Source organism: Astatotilapia calliptera, chromosome 6 (genome assembly GCF_900246225.1).
Source record: "Astatotilapia calliptera chromosome 6, fAstCal1.2, whole genome shotgun sequence".
Lineage (NCBI taxonomy): Eukaryota > Metazoa > Chordata > Actinopteri > Cichliformes > Cichlidae > Astatotilapia > Astatotilapia calliptera.
In genome coordinates, this window is record NC_039307.1 from 5,881,568 (window position 1) to 5,904,977 (window position 23,410).

At 41.0% G+C, this 23,410-nt stretch overlaps 1 protein-coding gene and 1 long non-coding RNA gene across 5 annotated transcripts in view; one reads left to right on the forward strand and one right to left on the reverse strand.

Moving 5' to 3' along the window:
- Positions 1-22,722, reverse strand: part of cabp2a (calcium binding protein 2a) — a 28,195-nt gene extending 5,473 nt beyond the window's left edge. Inside the window, exons 1-2 of one of the 4 annotated variants that reach the window (XM_026169905.1) lie at positions 20,717-22,722; positions 20,204-20,386 (exon numbers count right to left, since the gene is read on the reverse strand). In XM_026169905.1, coding sequence (XP_026025690.1) covers positions 20,204-20,386; positions 20,717-20,776 — 243 coding nt within the window. In that variant the 5' untranslated portion in view covers positions 20,777-22,722. Of the gene's footprint in view, positions 1-2,681; positions 2,904-3,133; positions 4,104-9,041; positions 9,396-20,203; positions 20,387-20,716 lie in introns of those variants that run through there. The other 3 variants (XM_026169904.1, XM_026169906.1, XM_026169907.1) reach the window with 3 other exon arrangements.
- On the forward strand, positions 17,601-18,533 carry LOC113023663 (uncharacterized). Its single transcript, XR_003272601.1, has 2 exons — positions 17,601-18,044; positions 18,148-18,533. It is a non-coding gene; the product is annotated as an uncharacterized LOC113023663 (long non-coding RNA).
- Positions 22,723-23,410: the final 688 nt, after the last annotated feature.

Consider the following 23,410-nt stretch of genomic DNA (forward strand, 5'->3'; position numbering starts at 1 on the left):
GGTAAATTGTATTACAAATCATGAAGGCTTATCGGTTTTTCATTTCTCTATCTGCCAGCAATTTTTTTTTCTTATCTGCATCTGCAGTCCAGCTGGCTTTTGATTAAACGAACATTAACACACCTGCACAGGCTGAACAGAAAAACGTGTACCACTTTTTTTTTTTTTTTTTTTGTCGTACCTTTTGCTAAAATTTGCGACAGATTTATCCACAGACAAAGGCAACGGTTTTCTCCTACCTTTGTTTTTTTGTGGTCCATTACCAATCTACAACAGTTACTACTGCTAAATCGTGACTTTAGAAGACTGCAGAAACTGAGCAACAATAAAAGTTTGTGAAGGAAGGCATGTAGCACGACACAACAGGATGAAAATGCCACGAGATTTAGGTTTAAATCTTATGTGAGACAAGTTTTGCTTTCAGTCCTCGTTTGCTTAGGTTTAGCCAAAACAACAAACAAACAAAAAAAAAAAACCTTGATTGGGGTTCAAGTTATGGTTTGGGTTGAAATAAACCCGTTTACAAGATTAAGCACATGTTATAGAACTCAGTTTTATCAGTGTCAACAGTCCCTATCTAAAGTTAATAACGAGATTTCATATTTATCTATTCATTCATTCATTCATATGCAAGAGAATTGACCTGGCCACTTTGAAATATAACTATGATGGTAGTTAAACTTACAGATAGCATTGCTAATACTGCTAAAAAAAAATGTATATAAAAATTAAGACAAAATATGAAGTCATGTTTTGTGAAGTTGTATTTTGGATTTTTGAACCCAGAGATGATGAACGACATTGATCTGATTATGGAAACACAGACACTGTACACTCTTATGTTAGTGATTTGTCAACCCCAAGGTAGGCCTGCCCTAAAACACACCCTGCTTATTTGTGTATTATACCTTAATTAGGACTAAAATGTATAAAATGAACATTACGTTGCAATTGTAGCTGTGCAATTGAGAAAATGAACTACAGAAAGCGTTTAAGAGGTCAGAGATCAAGTGTGTAACACAGTGACTGTAATGGACTTCAGTATTAACAAACTTTTTTTTTTTAATCACACAGTATGGAGTAATGTTTCTGAAAGACTAATGTTCACTCTTCTTTTAGCTTGTTTTTTGGTGTCTGACTGAAATATCAAGCTGTTTGTCTGCTGAATGCTCCACTACATGCACTTGATGGTTGCCTGCTGTGGCTGAAAATGTGGCATATGAAATGAGTGAGGCTGGATCAAGACATAGTCCAAACTCCTGAGGAAAATTACCTAGCTTTTTAGCTGCTAAACGCCTCACTATATTCATTAAGCACTTCCTTGCTGGTGCTGTGAAAGTGGTGTACAGAAGGTTTATCAGTGTATTTCCTCTGGAAACAGCTGTCCACTGCAGCTGGTGCAACTTGCGTGTCATAAAAGCAAAGCAATCAGCTAAAACGTCTTATAAATCTTAAGCGAACTGCAGAGACTGAGTGTGGAACTGCAAGGGACCACTTTCACATTAGACATAGCCATTTGTTCAATTGTTATCATATACTGCTTGCTGTGAAAGACATGCTAATGTAAACTGCAAATTTAAACTGCGGTTGTCAATCAGTTGATAAACGAGACAGTGACTCTGCAAGGCTGTAGTTAAATATATCAATAGACTATTTCAAATCACACACCCAAAAAGATTTTTTAGGGTGAGAGGAGGGGTACACCGCGGTCTGTTATACGGCTAACACAGAGAGACAGATTTTAGCATTCTCACAGAAACTCGCATTCACCTTACGACCAATACAGCAAAGAAAATAGTATTTACATAACCACATTCTGGATACTCTTTTTTCATACTTTTACACTTCTTGCCCATTTTCACTTCAAATGGCATCCAGTATCACCTCTGATCATACACCACTGTTCTAGGAGCGCTTTTAAACTAGTTCCTTGTCTGTGTCATTTCCACTTTCCCCATGTATGACATTAATTTGTAATAAGAGGTGCGCATAGAAGACTCCAAGACTATAAAGGTACCTGAATCTGGACAAATTTTTGTGTCACGTATCAGGTCTCGTTATCATTATCCTTCTTTTATAGCTGTGAAAAAAACGTAGTTTTATACGTTTCAACAGTTTTTATTTCTTATTTCATTTTAATTATTTGCTAATTTTTTGTTTTTTGTTAGTTTTAGTTCGAGGCTTAGTGATTATCATCTTTTAATTATAATATGAAGTGGTTTTTTTCATGGGTAGTCACAGCCTTTGATGTTTAGATGTCTATCTCACTAAGCTCAACTGACATGAGAATGACCAAAACATGTCCTTTCTCACATGTTTTTATTCAATTTACTTTGGCTATTTGTGTAAAAAGTAATTTCAGTGTACAATAACTTTACTCAAAATAGTAGAATACATATAAGTTTGTAAGTAAGAGGCCCTCAGAACATTTTAAAACATTTCTATAGATATGATGTTAGTGAATATAGGGTAAGTGGATGCAGTCACAGTTTGATTTCGTGGTTGGTGGAGATGAAGGGCAGAGGAGCCGTGACGATGACCTCAGCTTCACCTTAACCTTCCTTTGGATGGCACTTTGGAAATGGATGGATGAAAGGATTTATGGGAGACTTTGGCAATGACAATTCTGGCAGTTCTGTATGTTTGTGTGGTGTGTGTTTGTAGTGTGGGTAAATACATACAAGCTGACTTTGGGCGAAGCCCTGTCTGAGGAAGATACATGCAGGCCCCACTATGTTATGCAGCATGTTGCAGTTCTTAACCAGAGCGCACAGGGGTTCATCAAACTCACGCTCGTTCCCTCCTTCCTCCTCATCCTCTGTGTCCATCTCCCCTGCATCACCCAGTCCCCCCAGCATGGCAGCAGCCAACGGGGTACCACTTTGTTCTATGGGTGACATTACCTTAGAGGAGAGGAACCAATCGGATTATGAAACACATAAAGCTATTATCAAAATTTTGGCAAATTTGCCATTTTTTGTACTGTTACAGATATTTTCAATAGATTTATTTATTTTGTATATTTCAAATAAAAGCAAATTTGAAACGTCTCTTGTGTCAAGTAGAGATGAAATAGGAAATTGCTATGAAATCCTAGTTTTAGTTATCCAAGAACAACAAAATGTTTCCTTACCTTCTTCTTTTTACTGTTCTTTTTAGAAGTCTGGTTGGTGTTTCCCATCACCCTGCCCTCTTCTCCCTGTCTTCCCCCCTCCCTTCCCTCCTTGCTGGTCCTCACACTTCTCCAAAGTTTATCCTCCTCTTTTCCTCTTTCTCACCCTTCTCTGTTCAAACGTCACATGAAACTCCAAAATCCATACTAGATCCAATGCATCCTAGGTGGCAACGCCTTTTATCGCCCAGGAAGGAGGAGGGCAAATGTTTCCACTTGCACCTCTACTACAAAAAGCGACTCCTCTCAGTGCATGTGCTTCAGTCCCAGATCCTATTGGTCCAGTGGTGTGTATATGATGCCACATTCAGTCCTAAACTCCTATGGGTTGTTGGCGGCTGCCATGATGAGATTTGAAATGTTTACGGTGATATTATGGAATCGGGGCAGAGTGATGGAGATTGACGGGTTGGGGTGGGAGAGTTGGGTCATATCTGAGCTGAAACAACCCGCTGCGCCAGACTCTGGCTCTGATTGCATGACTCGACCATTTTCTCTCTCCCTTTCTATCCCTCTCTGTCTCTCTCTATCACACACAGACACGGGCATGCGCTCTGTTTTTCCCTTTATCTGTAACCCCCTTTTGCTACAAGTGATCCCTTGAATTTGGACCAACTTAATCTAATCCATCCCACCCACCTACCCCTCTCTCTCAAACAAACATCATGCTTATGGTTTCCAAATGACTAGTCTGGCAAAGCTTTGTGTGTGTGTGTGTGTATGTCTCTAAGTCAGAAAGAGAGAGAGATAGAGAGAGAGGGAGGGAGGGGGTGGTAGAATTATGGATGAAGAGTTGGCTGTCTGTTTAATCCCCAGCAGTTCAGATTAGAAGAAAAGAACTATGCTGACAGGCTACGAGAGCATGGGGCTGCAAGTAGAAGAAATAGAAGTTGAATATTTATTTTACACAACTAGTCACTGTGAGACAAAAAAAAAGGCGATTAAAAAAATTAAAACACATGGAGACACGCTGGGAAAGAGAAAAGTGAAAAGAGAGGCACATAACAGTGCATGCGAAAACATTTTAGAAAGTAAAATTGCAGGGGTGTATAATAAAACCAGTGATTGCAACTGTATGATGTAAACTTCTGACTTAGTATAGACACTACCACAACAACTACTACTAGTGCTACTAAAAATAATTATAGCTTTATGAAATTGCTGATTATACTGATAATCATAACTGTGTTGCTCGTGAAGCGGTGGGAGCATTGATGTGGTGCAGATGCTCACCTGCAGCATCTGTCTCTGAATGTAAGTCTTCACCATCACCTGCCTTCTGCTCATTGGTGTCTGTGATTTTGCTGCTTGTCTGTTTATATTCTTGACTTTGATCTCAACCCTGATTAAGTAGAAGTTATATAAATAAAGTTCTCTAAAGCCACCAGATGGCACCAAAGATGGGGCCAGTGTTATTAATCTTGATGGAGTCTCGCTTCAGTCTTGTGGCACAATTGAAAAGCTTTTTTTTTTTTGGTATGAGGAATATGTTTAAGAAACTATCTTGTTATATCTGTGCTTTTAAAGATGATTCTCTTCACCACAGCTTTTTAATTGTTTCCCTTACAATTACGTTCTAAAACCATCAACGCTTATTCCTTTCCCTCTAGAAATAAAAATACTGGTACTTGTTTTCTTAGGATCATTGTTTGATTATTTTGTCCAGTCCAATTCATCTACTGTTCTTTGTTGAAACCAAATCCCAGATGTGAAGCACTGTTGTTATATATACTGCATTTTTTATATACATGTGTATTGGGTGTAATATGTGTGCCAGAGATTTACGCAGTTTGATGAAGGCTCATCGCTTGCAGCCTTAATCCTCTGTGGTCAGTTCAGGAGAACCAACACATTTTTTGTGTCTATCTACTTTCCCATGTATCTGGTCATTAGACCACCCATTTTCTTCCATCTGTTTCCTGAGTTTAACCTAGTTATCTTTTTCTCAAAATCCCATGTTTTTGATGCTGGTAATCTCTTCTGGGTTCACAAATTACTCCACAGTTACTTGTTATAAAGCAGTTTGTAAAGCTTTTTTTTTTTTTTACAAGACATAGTTTCAGCAATTTTTAATATGCCTATTATGTAAAATGTATTCCTAGACAACACTCTGCATTGCCTCAGTATTGCCAGTAGAGTGCAGCAAAGCTTGGTTGTTGAAAATAGTGGGATTAACACACGCTTAACGGTAATACATATGCACTACCACTAGATGCCAGTATCATCCCTAACTATGGAGGACCCAAATCCATCATATTAGTAAAAGAAAAAAAAAAGCTACATTGTATCAAAAGAAGCAGTGGGATAGTGAGCATAGAGAGTGCTATAAAGAGCTAAAAAATAATCCAGTGAATGAAATCAAAAGTTAAATTAAAAGTCTCTTCATGCATGCTAGCGTAGCTCTCACGAGCTACACAAGAGATTGAATTCCTCTTAGTGCAATACACCCAAAGTGCAACAGTACAATTCCTAATCAAGAACTATTGTCTCTGGTATAAAATCTATTACTGAACCTCTACTGAAGTTTTTTCTAAAAGATATTGTACCATCAACACCTCATTTCTTTAAAGAGACAAAGATGGACTAAATTGCTTGAAAAATCATACAAAACCAACACTGACACTGAGAGTCTTTATGCTTGCAGTCCAAATGAAACTGTTTTAATTTCAATTTTCAAATATTTCCCAAAGTGATTCCTGTAGTCTACCTCCCAATATTCTAAAGCATGGCAATCAGATGAAATCAAGATTTAATGAAATAGCGTATCATCGATCAATAATCAGCACTGCCTACAATAATGTTTTAAAATCTGAACTGCTTACACCTAAAATATCAACTGGAAAGAATAATTTTCTCCACTTAATTTAACTGCTGTCACAAGAAACTCAGAGACATTACTAATACTGACACATCTTAAAATCTGAGTGATGACTAAGTGGAATCACTGTGATTTTGAAGTGCTTGAACAATCAGAGATAATTGTAAACACACTTTTCAGCCTATCAAACCAAAACATACACGAAAGGAAACTTCAGATGTGGAAAATGCAGTGAGTGTAACAACACTTTAGATGTTAAGTAGAATATTCAAACAAGAGTTACAGAACTGGGCACATAGAGTCTGTCTTAGCCAAACACAACTATGAAGCCAATCATGGCTCTCCTGCTGCTCCTCCTGCTGTTCACTGGACTTGAACATGTAATTCTTTCTGCTATTTCTGCCAGGGAATTTTATCAAATAAATAGATGTTGGATCTCATCACTAAACACAATGACACCTGCTGGGCTGACTAATGATTTTAGCTCAGATCTTCTCTGAATAAGTATATAAATGAAATGTAATAGTTGTGACGGCCAGTGGGCTGGCCTTGTGTTTTGCTTTTTCTTTTACCCGTTTCTTGCAGGTAGGTGGAGCTGACCCAATTAGTGATGCAACACCAGTCCCAGTGTATATAAAGACACCTTGACTGAACCAGCAGGCTGGCTTTGGCTCTGTCTCTCGCCGTCTGGCACCCATCTTGTTCATTTGGAAGTTTCAGTTATAGCTGTTATGTCCTTTAAATTGTCTTTAAGTTGCTTTACCTTATTTTCATTAAATATGTCTTACAGCCTTTAAAAGCCTGTGTGTGGTCTCCCTCTTAATTGTCACTTTCTATGAGCCGGGTTGTGACATAGTATAGAAAACTTTAACCCCGGCTGTATTCACTCTGCTCTGTTTTAAAATGTATGAAGGTCGTCACATGAGATCAGAAACAATGTCAGATTACTGTAAATGTTACAACCTTCAGTTTTGTTTCATGCTCTGATGAAGGCCACAAGGCAGAAATGCTAGCTTGTTTGTTGGCATGCCAAAAAATTGGTGAGATTTTCCTGCTATTTCTTTGAAGCTTTGTGCTTGTGCTGCCTCTTAGGTAGTCATGCACAGATTACTTTAGATGAACTAGACCAATGAGTTCAAGTGGTATTGAAAAGCACCCAGAATACAGAACAGAGGTTCTTTTGCTCTCCAAACAACAACAAAAAAGAAGCGTTTCCACCATGCCTTCATCAGCAGCTTGGTGTGAGCACAAAGCCTTTCAGCCACAAAACCCCAAACAAAGCAGCTGGGTGAGAATTCATGTGCCATCCCTCGACAACTGCAAGCATACCAGATGCCTGAAAGACAAGGATGGAAGACAGGCCAACTGAAAATCCAGTGCTGGGCTGTAAACAGCATGATGGACAGATTCCAAAACCCAGGATTTTGCATGCTATGCAAACAGCTTTAGGGTGGGTCAGGTCAAACATTTTGCCATTTGAGATGGGGGATGTCTATGTGTATTTGCATGCCCACTTTTTGCACAATGACACACACACACAAAAAAGATCTCATAGTAAGGTCAGATGAGCAAAAAAGGGTGCTTTCCAATTTAAAATGTGCAGACACACAAGTTTATCACAAAACAAACAAACAAATAAACAAAAAGCTAAAGAAAAATTGCTAAAACCGTTTTGAAGTCTTTCTTACATAAATAAGCTGCAGCCTGAACAACATCGGTGTCATCAACCCATTCTAGCATTCTGCACTTCTTACAAGTTTTTCACTGAATTAAAGACTGGGAATATGTATAGTACACTAAGCATGTTTGATGTCCCATCTTTAATGGAAACATTAAGAGTCCTTTCTTCATTTGGTTTTTTCTATTCTTTTCTGTTTCTGTTTCTTTTCATACCTTTGACCTTCAATGTGCGATAATCTCTTGAGTTGTGGCTGAAGTTAAGCTAAATTGAGCTTAACCCTGTTGAACAAAGATAAGACTGAGCTGTAACACAAACATAGCTCACAGCAAACATATTAATGCGTGAAAATATATATCTGCGACAACACAACAATGGAGACAATTATTAAACTAGAAGAACTCACGCTCTGTTTTGAGTATTAGCACTTCCCATTCTATTACATTTCAAAGCGTAATTGTAGAGACAAATACCATTATGCAATAAGGAATCCAAACCGTGTTCTCTAGGTACAAAATAATACTTATGAAGTCAACTTAACTAACTGCATCAATGTACTTTAATGTAAGTGTGGCTGCAACAAATTGTGAGCCTTTTTGTCTCCATCTTATTTTATTGGTTTTACAAGCCACATTTTTACTTATAATTCACTCTAGACTTCCTGCTTACCACTAAAAGTCAGTCACAAACCCAGTAACTGACTATAAAACATACACTGCGCCTAGCAGACACTAGCTTGGGAACATAGTGGAGAAAAAAAAAGTAGAACGAGACACATGTGGCTCCATGGGCCTGACCTCTGACAGTGATTTATCATTTTAGCCAGATCAATCTGTAGACGAATATGAATATGTCAGTTCTTCAGACCAGAATTTGGATCAGTTATCACAGCAGCTTGAGCATAAAGTTACATCGTCTCTGAGTCTTGTCTGTTTAAACAAGATTAAATGACAGAAAAAAATGTTTGTGGGAGGAAGTGGTTGCGACTTGTGCACTGATAAAACAAAGAACAATTCAAGTGGAGAAACTAGTGCATGATCATCATGTTTCTTTAGAGTATACTCTCGTATTACTGATTCAGTCAGGATAGAATAATACTATCTAATATGTCTTATATTAGCAAAACACATGGGGAGGTAAAAGTGTGATAAGAATACAACTGAAACCACAGTGTGACCTGTGATATGACAAAATATCATAATTAACTCATTTTACCTGAGATATGCTGCCTGTGTCTTAGAGGGCAAATTCCACCTTTATCACCCTTAAAGTGGTGCAATAATAGTAGCGTTTTATTCTTATTTACTTTGAAAGGAGAGAGAATTTTAATGACATTTATGACCTAATAATTTCTTTGGTTGTTGTCAGAGTACCTGGGTTGTTGACCCGGTGTTTTCAGTTATGGAGCCTTTGTCAGTTTCCATGCCTTTTACCTGTTTTTTTGTGTTAATCATCTGTCTGTGTGCAGCATTTTTTTATTCTACTTCCTCTGTTTCATTAGTTAGATTTATCCCAGCTGTGTTCTCACCTGTTTCTGGCCATTATCATTATCCAGTCTAACCCCTCAGTTTCTCTTGTAAGAAAGTGCTTGATTATAGGGGTCATCTGAGTACTGGGTTATTTTATGCATTTGGTACATTATTGTATTATTTACAATACAATACTTTACAGTATGAAGTCATTCTTAGGCAAGTGTTGTTGGGATCTGGCACTATATAAATAAAATGGAATTGAATTGAACTGGGAGCAAAAAAACAGTAACAGTAAAACAGAGAGATTGCTGCAGGTTGCTACAACTGAAAAGAACATACGTTGGCTGTTTTTTATTGCTACCCACTTTTGTTTTTTTGTCGTTCACTTTGATTTTCATGACATACTTTAAACTGAGATGTCATGTAAGAGTTTTAACAGAACTTCGTTCCTTCCCCCCCCCCCCCCCCCCCTTCTTTTTGCTATAATTAACAGCTTCAGTACATGTCTCCACTAGCCTGTGATCAGATTATTTATAACTGGCTCTGGCTTGCCTTTTGTGGCTTTGAAGAATTAAGTATGCTGGATCAATGTTACCAGGAATAACTAAATGATGATCACCACGTGAGCTTGGCTCTTTTATGGAATGTACGGTGAATTGGCTTAGTGATGCTTAAGCACACATTCATCAAAATCTCATGCTTTCTGTTTAAAAGGTTGATAGACACGCTAATCAAACCTGAACTAAGTCCAAAATTGCAGCAGCACTGTGCTGACAGGAGGAATATAACATGCTGGTATAGTCAGTAAAGGATTCCCATTTAACCTGACATCATTTTACAGGCTGCGACCACATATGGCTGTCTGGATTGTCCCACATTCTCTGCTCTCATTCTCGCCCACTTCCCCACTCCCAAAAGGAGGATAATGCCTTTTGCACCTGTCCAGATATTATTTCTGCATTTTCATGTGACCTAGAAGATAAATGTGGCTGTCCTGTTAAATTAAATCAAAGACTTCTCTTACAAACAAAAATAAGGGTCAGAAAGTCGCAGTAATGTCGGAATATGTGTTTGTTGGATTGTTTTTGTTTTTTGAACAGTGAACAACTGTTGCTGCTTTGCCCCAGTGGAAATAGAACAACAGTTAACCCACTTATAAAGCATTTTTCTAAAGCTGTGCTGGTTATTATACCAATGTCCTCGTTGCTTTGTTAAAAATGTTGACCAGTTCAGAAAACTGTGTGTGATTTTTAACATATATCAGAAATAAAGGTGTAGTTTTTACTGTTTCGTGATATTATGACGTAAAGCTGCAGCTGTAGCATTTCGTCTTTCATCTTTCAAATATAGCCAATGTGTTTGATCATTCAGAAGTGAGATAATACAATATTTTTCAAAGCCACTGAATACTAAGTTACTAATACTAATTACCAGAAATGTGTGGAGTGGTGTAAATTAGACCCTATAAAACGGCTATTCACACATACTGGGTAAACAATGGGATGTACTGTTATACAGTGTTTCCTTGCTGTTCAGTTATGCCTTCATGCAAGTGAGGTGTGGAATCTTGTTTGCTAGAATATATTAGTTTAAAAAGAAGGCCAGCTAATCACTGGCATCTGCTAACATTTCAGTTAGAGGATAAATTTTAGGATTTATTGAAATAATTTTTTTTCTTTCTATGGTTTCATGTGGTGGATGTATGTGACATGTGCATGATATTTGGATTTTGCCTACATATGAAATGAGTTGTTGATTAACTTCTTTCAATTCCTCACTCAAATAAAGCTCTCAATATAATTATAATTATTTGCTGTTTTTCTGTAATTAAGTACACCTTATACAGTTAAAAAAACATTCCAACTTTTAAACGCATTTATAAACAGAAGTAAATAAATAATCCCTGAATATGTGCACAATGTATCTCCTCAGTCAGTGTCTTTGTGATTCCTGGTTCTTAGGCTTGTTCCCTGGCCTTCCGTGTAAGTGTGTCGTGTCTCTAGTATAGGTTTTGTTCTGTCTATACGTTTAGTCATCTGTCTTCCTGGTCAGCTGTCTCCTTGGTCTGTGTTTCCATGCCTGTTCTGGGTTTTCCTGTCTTATTTTGATAGTCCTTGTCCTATGTCAGTGTTTTCTGCTTTGCTTTCTCCGTCTGATTACCCTCCTGTTTCCCATTCCCTCATTACCTTCTGTGTGTATATATATCGTGTTTCCTTCGGTCCCTGGTCGATCTGTCCGCCTCTTTATTTCAATAATAACGTATACTTTATTGATCCGTGTGGGGAAATTCCTCTCTGCATTTAACCCAGTGAAGCAGTGGGCAGCCATTGGGCGCCCAGGGAGCAGTGTGTAGGGACGATACCTTGCTCAGGGGTACCTCAGGGTAGCTGTTCAGGGGAATCAAACCCCCGACCTTACGATCATGGGGCCACCACTCTACCTACTGAGGTATCCTTGCCCTTTTTCCTTGCCTCGTTCCTTGCCTTAACTCGCCATCTTCAGGTCATTTGTTATTCTTAGCTTTTCCCAGTTTCGTTTTTTTGTTAGTTTCTCTGTACCTCCAGTCGTGTTAGTGTTTCTTTGTATTTTTTTCACCGCCAAAATAAAGGCTCTCCTTTTGTTATTATTTGCCCTCGCCACCGTGCCTGCATTTGGGTCCACATTGTTTTTGCCAATCACTGTTGAGTTCTGCATTTTCTTGTCCACTTGAACAAGCCCAACACCCCCTGCATCCCCACATAGCTGGAACACATACATGTAGCTCTCCTCATGCCATGACGTCTGCTTCGCCAGACGTGACATTTTTAGCACTGATGTTGGACTAAACTACATCTGTCTGCTCAAAGTTTAGTTCCTTCCTTCTAGCTCTAATCTCGCTTTATGTTGCAATAGGTCTCTTCTTTCTTCCTTTATTACATTCAACTATCATTCACTCTCAAGCCTTTATCCCAGACCCAGACATCCAGTAATTCATTATTCAGTCAGTCTGTTGCTCAGTGTATGTGTCACACAGTGGAAAATTGTGTTTTTATATCTTGTTTTGGATCAGACTGTGTTGGTACAGGGTGTCGATTTTATTTGCATGATTTTATTGTAATAGTGATATTGCATGTTTGTTTATTGATATTCCTATTGCATGATTTTATCTCCATATTTAAAGTGTTGATTGAACAATATGTTTTTTATTATTCCACTGTGGATTAAGCGGACAATTGTAGGCACCTGTGAGGTGGGGGTGTTCCCCGAGGTGGCCTATCAGCCACCAAACTGACTTAAGGGAGATAGTGAGCGCAAAGACAAAAAAGAGAGAGACACACGAAAAGTGGAGAGCTGGAAAACAAAACGTGTGCAAGCCAGCATATGAGAAGAAGGACCTCTGGCCTGACTGTGGGGCGCCACGAGACATTCGGCGATCGGCCAGCACAACCCGGCGATCCAGTCCCGACGGACAGAATAGCGACCGTGGGAGGCGACGCGTGAAATCCACAGTAGGGCAGGGGTACGCCTCTGCCTGCATCTGTGAGTATCGCTTTCCCACTGTTGGGCGCTAGGAGTAGCTTTGCCGGGGAAGGGTGACAGCGGCTGCGCTGACAACGTTGCTGGCCTGTGTCTGTTATTTCAGGGCGGAGCTACGAGGGAGGCCGTGCGCAGAGGTGGAGAGTAGCTGGACTGCACGATTGCGCACAGTCAGGTGGAGATGGGAGCCTCCTCCCTGGTCTTCTGCTGGCGAGAGTCCACATCCCGGAAGAGGAGTTCCTCTCCTGTCTCTTTCAGCTCAGGAGAATTTGCCCGTGTGTTGCTGGACTGGGAGAATTAGGACCCTGGGGGGGAGTTTTTAGTATAGGGAAAAACATTCATTTAGCTTTGTGTTTTTAGCGTTTAATCATTCCTGCCGGCAGGGTTTTTAGCGGGTTGTAAACACTATTTTTATTGTATATGGGGATTTTAGCTTGTATTTGGGGTTCTGACTGTGTTTTATCCTGAAAATAAATGGTGTGTTTGAAGCCAGCTAAATTTCTGTGCTCTGAGCGCTGACCCACTCACTCCCCTTTCTGCTTGTATGTATAGACGTGGTGGTGAAGATTTAGTTCCACCAGTTTAGCGGCTACATAATTTTGGCGTTTGTTGACAGGTTACAAGCTTGGGGAGCAGTGTTCCGCACCAGGAGTGCAGATATAGAGATGATGATGCCGGTGTATCCGGGTGCCCCTTGGGTACCAAAATATAAGGGTCCTGAAGCAGATGTTTCATATGGAGATTGGAAAGAACAAATACAAGGTTTATTGAACGCTCAAGAAATAGCTGAGGCCCGGAAAGTAGAAATTTTAATTGGGGCTTTAAGCGGTGAGGCAAAGCGTCAAGTAAGCGTGTTAGAAGAAAAAGATAGAGACCAGATTAGGAAAATATTCGCATATCTAGATTCTCTCAGCTTTTAATAAATCAAGGTTTAAGCCAAAGCGTTCTGGATATGCTAATAACTGGACCCGAGAGGGAGAACCCATTTGCCATCGTTGTAATCAAGTTGGGCATATTGCCAGATTCTGTCAGAGCACACTAGACCAACAACCACCTTTAAACTAATAAACCCCGCTGCCGAGGCCCAAGCGGTGGGGACAAGGGACTATTCAAACAATCAGGGGGCCAGTACAGCTTTTGTGGGAGAATGTCCACTCATTGAGGTGTGTATGGGAGGGGTTAAGATGACGGGATTATTAGACACAGGCTCTCAGGTTACACTAGTGCAACAGCAGGTAATGGATCTCCATTTCCCTGAAGTGAATAAAACTGACACACCCCTGTTGTTCGCCTTAAAGGCAGCCAATGGACTTGAGATACCATACTCAGGCTATGCGGTCTTGGATTTTGAGGTAGAAGGGGTGGAGATACTAGGAAAAGGGGTTGTGGTTGTGAGAAATGACTGTTCCACGCACCCTTTAATTATTGGTATGAATGTTATTAGTGCATGCTGGGATGATGTTTTTGCCGAAGGCAAGTCTGCTTTTCATCCTCAAAAGCTGAAGTCCAGCAGAGCATGGAAAGAGGCGTTTGCCGTCTGTCAACAGACTGCTACCACCAAGACTGATGGCTTTCTAGGCTATGTTCGACCTGCTAGCCGCAGAGGAGTCAAGGTGCCCCCGAACTGTGAAGTGATGGTCTGGGGCCGGACGTGTAAAGGTAAGGGTGGGACAGAACGCTTGGCACTAGTGGAGGCCTTACCTGATGCTGGACCCTGGGGGGTAGCCCGAACCCTGTCAGTAGTCAAAGGAGGGAGGCTCCCTATCCGGGTCTGTAACCCTAATCCATACGAAGTGACTATAGGACGCTACCAGAAAATGGGCCAGTTGTACCAGGTGGAGGAGTCGGACGTGGAGATGTACAGTGATCTTAGCCTGACAATGGGATCCGATGGTGTGATCGAGGTGGGCGTAGTTGAAGCAGCTGGGCCCGAAGAGCCTGCGATCCCTGAAGAGGAGGTGAGTCAACTGCTTAACCGCATAGACTTGACCCCCCAGCAGAAGGCCGAGCTCCAGACCCTGCTGCAGAAGTGGCGAAAGGTGTTTGCTGTGAACGAGGAGGATTACGGAAGAACTGATTTGGTCCAACACCAGATCCACACAGGTGATACACCACCCATTAAACAAAAACATCGCACTTTACCACCACTGATGTACAAAGAGATTAAGATACTTTTAGCAGGTATGCTGAAAAAAGGTGTCATTCGGGAGAGTAGCAGTCCCTGGGCAGCCCCCATTGTGTTGGTGAGGAAAAAGGACGGCAGTTGGCGATTTTGTGTAGACTACAGAAAATTAAACGCAGTAACTCATAAAGATGCATTCCCGCTCCCCCGAATTGAAGAGACTTTAACATGTCTGACCAGAGCTGAGTGGTTTTCCACACTGGATCTTGCCAGTGGATACTGGCAAGTGGAAATGGATCCTAAGGATCGGGAGAAAACTGCATTTACCACTCCTCTGGGTTTGTTTGAGTTTGATCGCATGCCTTTTGGACTCTGTAATGCCCCTGCCACCTTCCAGCGCCTGATGCAGCAGTGCCTAAGTAGTCACCTTTCTGAATCTGTTTTGGTATATCTGGATGATATAATAATCTACTCACCTGACTTCTCTACTCATCTACAGCAATTGGAGAATGTCCTGCAGAAGCTGTGGCAACATGGTCTGAAGCTGAGGCTGGACAAATGTAAGCTGTTCCACCGTCAGGTGAAGTTCCTGGGGCATCTTGTCGACCAACAAGGGGTAAGACCGGACCCTGAGAAAATCCAAGCTGTCCAGAACTGGCCTGTTCCCTCGACCACCCGTCAGGTCAGAGCTTTCCTTGGCCTGGCAGGTTATTACAGGCGATTTGTCCCAGGGTTTGCTAGGTTGGCTAGACCTTTAAATGCTCTGCTCGTGGGAATTTCTAGCAGGTCAAGCATGCCGGTCCAGTGGTCTGCTGAATGTCAGGAAGCCTTTGACAGCTTGAAATGTGCTCTGACCGAGCCCCCTATTTTGGCTTATGCAGATTTCCTGGAGCCCTTTGCACTTTATACTGATGCCAGCAATCAAGGCTTAGGTGCTGTGTTAGCTCAGGTGCAAGATGGCAAGGAACGGGTGATTGCATATGCCAGCAGGAGCCTACACCCCACCGAACAAAATGACAAAAACTATAGTTCCTTCAAACTGGAACTTTTAGCTCTAAAATGGGCCATTACTGAGAAGTTCAAGGATTACTTGACAGGTGCCAAGTTTGTCGTGTATACCGACAACAATCCTGTGGCCCACTTACAGAATGCTAGACTTGGGGCAACAGAGCAACGCTGGGTGGCACAGCTGGCATCCTTTGACTTCGAGGTTAAGTACAGGGCTGGAAAAGAGAATGCTAATGCTGATGCTCTCTCTAGGTTTCCCACAGACTGTCAAACAGCTTACATAAACACCACGAGTGCTCCACGTCGGGATCCACAGGGGCTGGTGCCGCAGGTGAATGACTGGAAAGAGGCTCAAGAAAAGGACATGGATCTGCGCATCCTGAGGGAGTATGTGGAACAGGGAATCCCCCCTGATGCACCAACGAGGAGATCCCTACCTAGCCCTGTACAGAAGTTATTACAGCAATGGAGAAGGCTGCAGGTTTGCGAGGATATGCTGTGCAGAGAGGTAAGGGACCCTAACACTAACGAAATGTACCTTCAGATCCTATGTCCTGCAGAGAGACACAGGGAGGTGTGGGAGAAGTATCACGAGGCAGCGGCACATGCGGGAGTGGAAAAGACACTGTCCAGGATACGTCGCTTCTTTTATTGGCCCAGCATGGAAGAGGAGGTGCGCGAATTCCAGCTAGGGTGTGCTGCGTGTGGCCTACGAGATAGAAATAGGCCTAGAGCCCCTTTGCATCCCGTTATTGTGTCCTATCCCCTTGAGGTTGTGGCCCTGGACTTTCTTACATTGGGGAGGCCCACAGACAGGTACCAGAATATTCTGGTTATGACTGATCTTTTCACACGGCCCGACCAGGCTACACTCAGATAGAGGTGGTAGTTTTGAGTCTGCCCTGATGTACCAGCTGTGTAAGTGCTATGGCATTACAAAAAGCAAGACCACCCCATACCATCCGGCTGGAAATGGTGGGGTTGAGAGGATGAACCAGACATTGCTGCACATGCTTCGGTCCCTAGAGTCAGAGAGACAACAGAGGTGGCCAGAATATCTCCCAGAGCTCTTACAAGCATATAATAATACTGTCCATAGTGCCACAGGGTATGCGCCGTCGTACCTGATGTTTGGGCGGCATTTGAGGCAGCCAGTGGATTTGAACCTAGGTGTTGAGCGGGATTCTCCATGCCACAACCTGGGAGGGTGGGTTAAGGACCATCACCAGAAACTATCCTTTGCCTATGAGATGGCTAAGAAGAAGATGAGGGCAGCAGCCACCCAAAACAAGAGGGCTTATGACCGAAGTGCGCGGGCCCTGCCGTTGGTGCCAGGCGAGAGAGTTTGGATAAGGGACAGGAATAGGCAGGGACGAGGCAAGTTGCACCCAGGTTGGAGCTCAGAGCCGTATGTGGTAGTGGAAGAAGTTGGCAAGACAGGTGTAGTATATAGGGTGCATCTGGAGAAAGGGGGGGGGGAGAAGGTCCTCCATCGGAATGCACTAAAGTTGTGCGTTACCCCTGCAGCAGACTACCACTCAGAGGGGCAGGAAGTCAGCGTTGAGGGAGAGGTGCTAGTTGAGCCTCCATTTTATGGTTTTGTGCCCAGCGCCCCAGCCCAGCAGCCGGGAGAGTTGTCAGAGGTGCGCCGCTCGACAAGGCCTAATTTTGGTCAGCCACCCGCCCGTTACAGGTCACTTGACTAGGGTGACAGGGACTGTCACAGGTAAAATGTGGGGGGATGTCACACAGTGGAAAATTGTGTTTTTATATCTTGTTTTGGATCAGACTGTGTTGGTACAGGGTGTCGATTTTATTTGCATGATTTTATTGTAATAGTGATATTGCATGTTTGTTTATTGATATTCCTATTGCATGATTTTATCTCCATATTTAAAGTGTTGATTGAACAATATGTTTTTTATTATTCCACTGTGGATTAAGCGGACAATTGTAGGCACCTGTGAGGTGGGGGCGTTCCCCGAGGTGGCCTATCAGCCACCAAACTGACTTAAGGGAGATAGTGAGCGCAAAGACAAAAAAGAGAGAGACACACGAAAAGTGGAGAGCTGGAAAACAAAACGTGTGCAAGCCAGCATATGAGAAGAAGGACCTCTGGCCTGACTGTGGGGCGCCACGAGACATTCGGCGATCGGCCAGCACAATCCGGCGATCCAGTCCCGACGGACAGAATAGCGACCGTGGGAGGCGACGCGTGAAATCCACAGTAGGGCAGGGGTACGCCTCTGCCTGCATCTGTGAGTATCGCTTTCCCACTGTTGGGCGCTAGGAGTAGCTTTGCCGGGGAAGGGTAACAGCGGCTGCGCTGACAACGTTGCTGGCCCGTGTCTGTTGTTTCAGGGCGGAGCTACGAGGGAGGCCGTGCGCGGAGGTGGAGAGTAGCTGGACTGCACGATTGCGCACAGTCAGGTGGAGATAGGAGCCTCCTCCCTGGTCTTCTGCTGGCGAGAGTCCACATCCCGGAAGAGGAGTTCCTCTCCTGTCTCTCTCAGCTCAGGAGAATTTGCCCGTGTGTTGCTGGACTGGGAGAATTAGGACCCTGGGGGGGAGTTTTTAGTATAGGGAAAAACATTCATTTAGCTTTGTGTTTTTAGCGTTTAATCATTCCTGCCGGCAGGGTTTTTAGCGGGTTGTAAACACTATTTTTATTGTATACGGGGATTTTAGCTTGTATTTGGGGTTCTGACTGTGTTTTATCCTGAAAATAAATGGTGTGTTTGAAGCCAGCTAAATTTCTGTGCTCTGAGCGCTGACCCACTCACTCGTGGGCGTGGTGGTGAAGATTTAGTTCCACCAGTTTAGCGGCTACATATGGATGACTCATCTGAATAATGAGAACTGGAGATGAAACTAAGAAAAAAAGGGGAAATATAAAAACATGTCAAAACACAGCCTAGTTTTCTTTTCAGATGGCTTTAAAGAACATTTAATGATTGTTAGTTTATGACTCTAATCCCAGGTGACCTTTTGACCACTGATCAAAACTGTGTTGCAATTGGTATAGCTATTTCTGCCATTCTCTTTTTCTAATTAAAATGCCACTCAACATCCCCAATAACTAATAAACCTAAAAGGTTTGCTATTTAACAAAGGAAGGCACAAAGCAGGATTATCATTTGTGCCTCAGAACTGTTATTTTGTTTAAATTTAAACACATTTGATTGCTTGAACTACCGTAAGGCAGTGTTTGCCTTTCATGTTAAAAGGGTACAGGGTACACAAGGGTACAGTTAGTCATCATCAGGGATTTATTTTTTAAGGTAAAAGAAATTCCTGTGATGCTTTTACATTTCTCCCATATACAACAAAAAAGCAAACCTGTTGTCAGGACACCTCTAAACAAGGTCAACTCTAATCTTTCCATTATAATCCGTGGAGGTTTTTTGAAACCTTCCCAGGAAGTGTATTATTATTATTATTATTACTACTACTATTATTATTATTATTATTATTATTACTATTATTATTATTATTGATGGGAAAACTGGCTCCATATGCACTGGTTCCAGCTGTTTCTGCCAAATAGTTTTGGTGTCTAAAAGAAGCTACACAGGCAAAAGAAATATTTTATATATATGAGAATATAAATAACAAGCTTTTGTCTTTTCTTCAGTAACACCACAAACATAAACAGGAAGTGGATGAAACTGGAAGCCATAACTGCCAAAAACAATGTGGAAGATTTGCTATTGCAACACATTAAAATACACCAAAAATATCTGGATCAAACCAGTGAGAACAGAAAAAAAGTACATGGCAAGAAATTATACATGAAACTGAAGTCTTGGCTTATACACACAGAAATTTTTACTATGGGACAGATTACTAACTACGCTGACTACTTATTAAAGACTGCAAAACAAGTTCACAAGGCTGCCACTAACAAATACACACTTTTTAGGTACATTTTTATCTTTTTCATCTGTTTCACACTATGTCTGAATTAAAGCTTGCCCTGGCAGGTTTATTACCCTTCCAATCCTCAAGGAATGTGTGTTTCCTCCAAGTGTTCTGCTGATCTAAATTTAAATAATCCTTCTTTAATAATACAGGCTGGTTCTTACTAATGTGTAACCAGTCAAAATATACTCTGTTGCAAAAATGTTATGCGCACAATTTTCACTACTGCAAACAAACACCTCACGCTACTGCACAACAGATCTAAACGTAATCTAAATAGTTAAAGAGATATGGATATATAACGTTTTAACACTATATTTGTGAGCCATTTTTCAAAAAGGGTGCTGCTATATATGATTTATACATATAGCAATATGATATTGTAACATCCCATGCCTTATAAGGAAAGACACACCCTTAAAAAAAAAAGAACCCTTAAAAATGACAGTCTAATTATATATCTTGGCTTTACATAGTTCCCAGTTCAGTCACCTACCTGTCCAAAGACAGAGTCAACAATAGGGCGTAGCTTCCTCTTGTCACCTTCTTCCAGCCAGATGTCATCTGGGTCTCCCACTGGGGAGGACAGACTCAAAGTCTTGGCCTTGGGCTTTGGTGGTCTCTTGATGCTAGCTGAACTCCATCTCCTGAATGATTCAATTTTCTTCTTGATTGAACCCTGGAGAAGAGAGCACAAACAAATCATAAGCGTTCAATACACAGTTTATGATGTACCAACTCAGAAAAGTTGGCTCTCACAAAATTAATAAAAATGTAGCTGTTGATCATTGATGGTTTAGTTTCTGACAAATATAAGCGTCTTCTGTGATAATGTTGTGTTTAAGTGCATAAAACTCCATTTGGTTTGTAACATTATGAGCGTTAAGCATTGTGGCATTAACTTAAAAAATAAATTAGTACCAGCCAGACCTCAGAAGTTAAACCACGTGGGATGTTTAAGAGCATCATTGACAGGAGTTTGCATATTTTTGCATCTACATGCACTGACCTTCTTCATTAACTTCCCCTCTGGCAACTCCACAGATGATGAATTTTTCACATCAGTCATTTTTACAGTCCTGCTTCAAAGAGACGTCCTCTTTCTCTCTGTGTCACGCTCCTCCTCTTTATCTGTCCCCAGAGCATCTGACACCGGTTGATAATCTGAGGCATATCTCCTGCTGCTATCGCTCCTCCTTCTCTCATCCCTCAGTTTTACTCTCTCTATCTTTCACTCCTCCTGTACAGTATCTACATCCCTCACTCACTTTTCAATCGGTGTGTTTCTACTATCCTTTGCTCGTAGTTGTTCCCCTGTAAATACTTCTGTGTCACACATGTGCTAAATTCTCCAGAAAAGCCCATCAAGGCACAGATTATTATAAGCAGAAGTCTTCCCAAAATGTAAATAAATATATTTTTAAATGTCTCTTTCCAGTTTATGTAGAAACTGACCAATTAACAAGCAGGTATCAAAATATTGAGATGTTTATAAGTGTGTCAATGACAGTGGTTAACATAGATCTTTTTTGAGCCTGACACCATTTCCTGTCTGTGTTTGTGACATCTCCAGTAATCCCGTATTTATTTGCTCACTCTCACTCTGATCTCGTCTCTTCCGATGTTGATGTAGGCTTGTCCTCAATCCTCTGGACCTAATACTGCTTCCCATTGTTTACTATATTCCCAATATAGAAATGTATCTCGCAAAACAGTGTACAGAATGATAGTAAGAAGTCTCTTAAAATTTTGGCTCTGAGACCAAAATGTGAAGATGCAGACATAGATCTAGAGGGAAGGACTCCCTTAGAACTGAACCATTCCTAAAATAGGTGGGGCAGGAATAGTTTCAGGGAAAGAAAACGACATGATTCCACAAGAGAATCCAAAAGGATTTCAAAGAAAAACAGAGGAGGGATCAACAGAAAAAGACCCAACATGTAGACACGAAAAATGCTGATTAAAAAAGAAGAAGAAGGTTGTTTTCTTTCATATCCTGCAACCCATCTATATCTCTGTACAGTATAGATTTACAGTAGGGGGATCTATCTATCTATCTGTCTGTCTGTCTGTCTTATTTTAAAAAGGTTAAGACATTTATCAGATTAATGCTGCAATACATCTCTGTAAATAATGTTTCCATGTTTCACTTACTGGGTGTATAAAAAAGCAAATTACTAGCTTTGTTGGGGCAGGAATGATAATAGTAAATGATTTAGAAACTGCAATTACAGTTTTCCCATAAGAGAAGCCAAAAAGATGACAAAGCGGGGTGGGAAAGGAGAAAAATCCAACTGGTGCGGTTAGAAGAAATTAAGATGAAGCACAGTTACTGTAAGGATCTATGAAGAACACTCTACTTCCGTCTCCGTCCAAGCCAAACTACTATCAACATGTTTCATTCTGCATAATTACAGTAATTTATCATTTAAACCATTATGTGGTTTAAAATATAAAGTTGTTTTCGAGAAGACATTTTTAGAAACAGTTGGAAAATGTTCATTGAGGCTGAATTCCATTCATCTGTTTCAATATTTGGTGTTGTTTTTGAAATGGAGCAAGGACGAAACATTTGCAAAACACATATTAACAATGATGGACACAATGGGAGAGAACTTACACTGAAATTGGTAAAATAAAGTTATGTTAGTTGTGTGGCATATGCTCCATTTGGCTGAACGTTTTTGGTACTATCAAAATAACTGCACATGGATTAAACAGACTAAATGTAATATTTTATAAAAATATCTGTGACCATAATGCTGTTAGACATATACCAAAGCATGTGGCCCTTTTGCTCACATTAATCAAATTGGAATTGGGCTTCACATATGTAGAAAAAGTGAAACAAAAATTAGTTTCATGTTGCTACTTGTGGGGCATTTTTAGTTAAGTTTGTGATTTACCGTGTAGCCTAACTCCTCTTGTCTCTGTGCCTGGGAGAATTGCAAACTGATAACTTAACTGTTGAGTCAGTCTGCCCCAGGGCAGCTGTGGCTACAACTGTAGCTTGCCTTCACCAGTGTATGAATGTGAGAGTGAATGAATAGTGGTATTGTAAAGCAGTCCCAAAAACGCACTATATAAATGCAACCCATTATTATTATTATGAGTCATGTGCACGCTTAAATTCTATGGCGTTATTTTTGTGCCACTATTCTGAGTGCACGTAAAAAAAAATCTGCAGGTGCAAGTGTTGTATTTTGAGGAGAAATTTATTTTGAGCGAAGAAAAGCTAAATTTGAGTGAACAAAATTATTTGCTGCGTGCAAAAGATGTATTTCAGTGTTTGCTATTATCCATACACACACACAATAGCAGCCCCTCTCGCTCAGTTTTTACATTTGCGCTTGCTTGCAACGTGTTGCTTGCGCTCTCAACATTTCTGCCCGTGCGCATTCAACTCTTTCTGTACACCGTTATAATTGTGAAACAAAACCAACCAATCCCAGACTTGGATGCAAAAAAATCTGATTGGCTGTTTTGGTCTTCAATCAGCTCGAAATGATGAAATGCAATATCCCAGAATCCATTTCCAGCCTTCTAAACAAATTAGATTTTAACTTTTCCCCGGTTTGCGCTTGTGCCACGCCACCATCTGTAATGATAACTGTATTTTCTTTGCTCCTTTATTATTGTAACCCTGCAAATGTAGCTCATCTGTGAAGCACTTTGATGTACCTGGGTCTTTTAAATTTTAAGC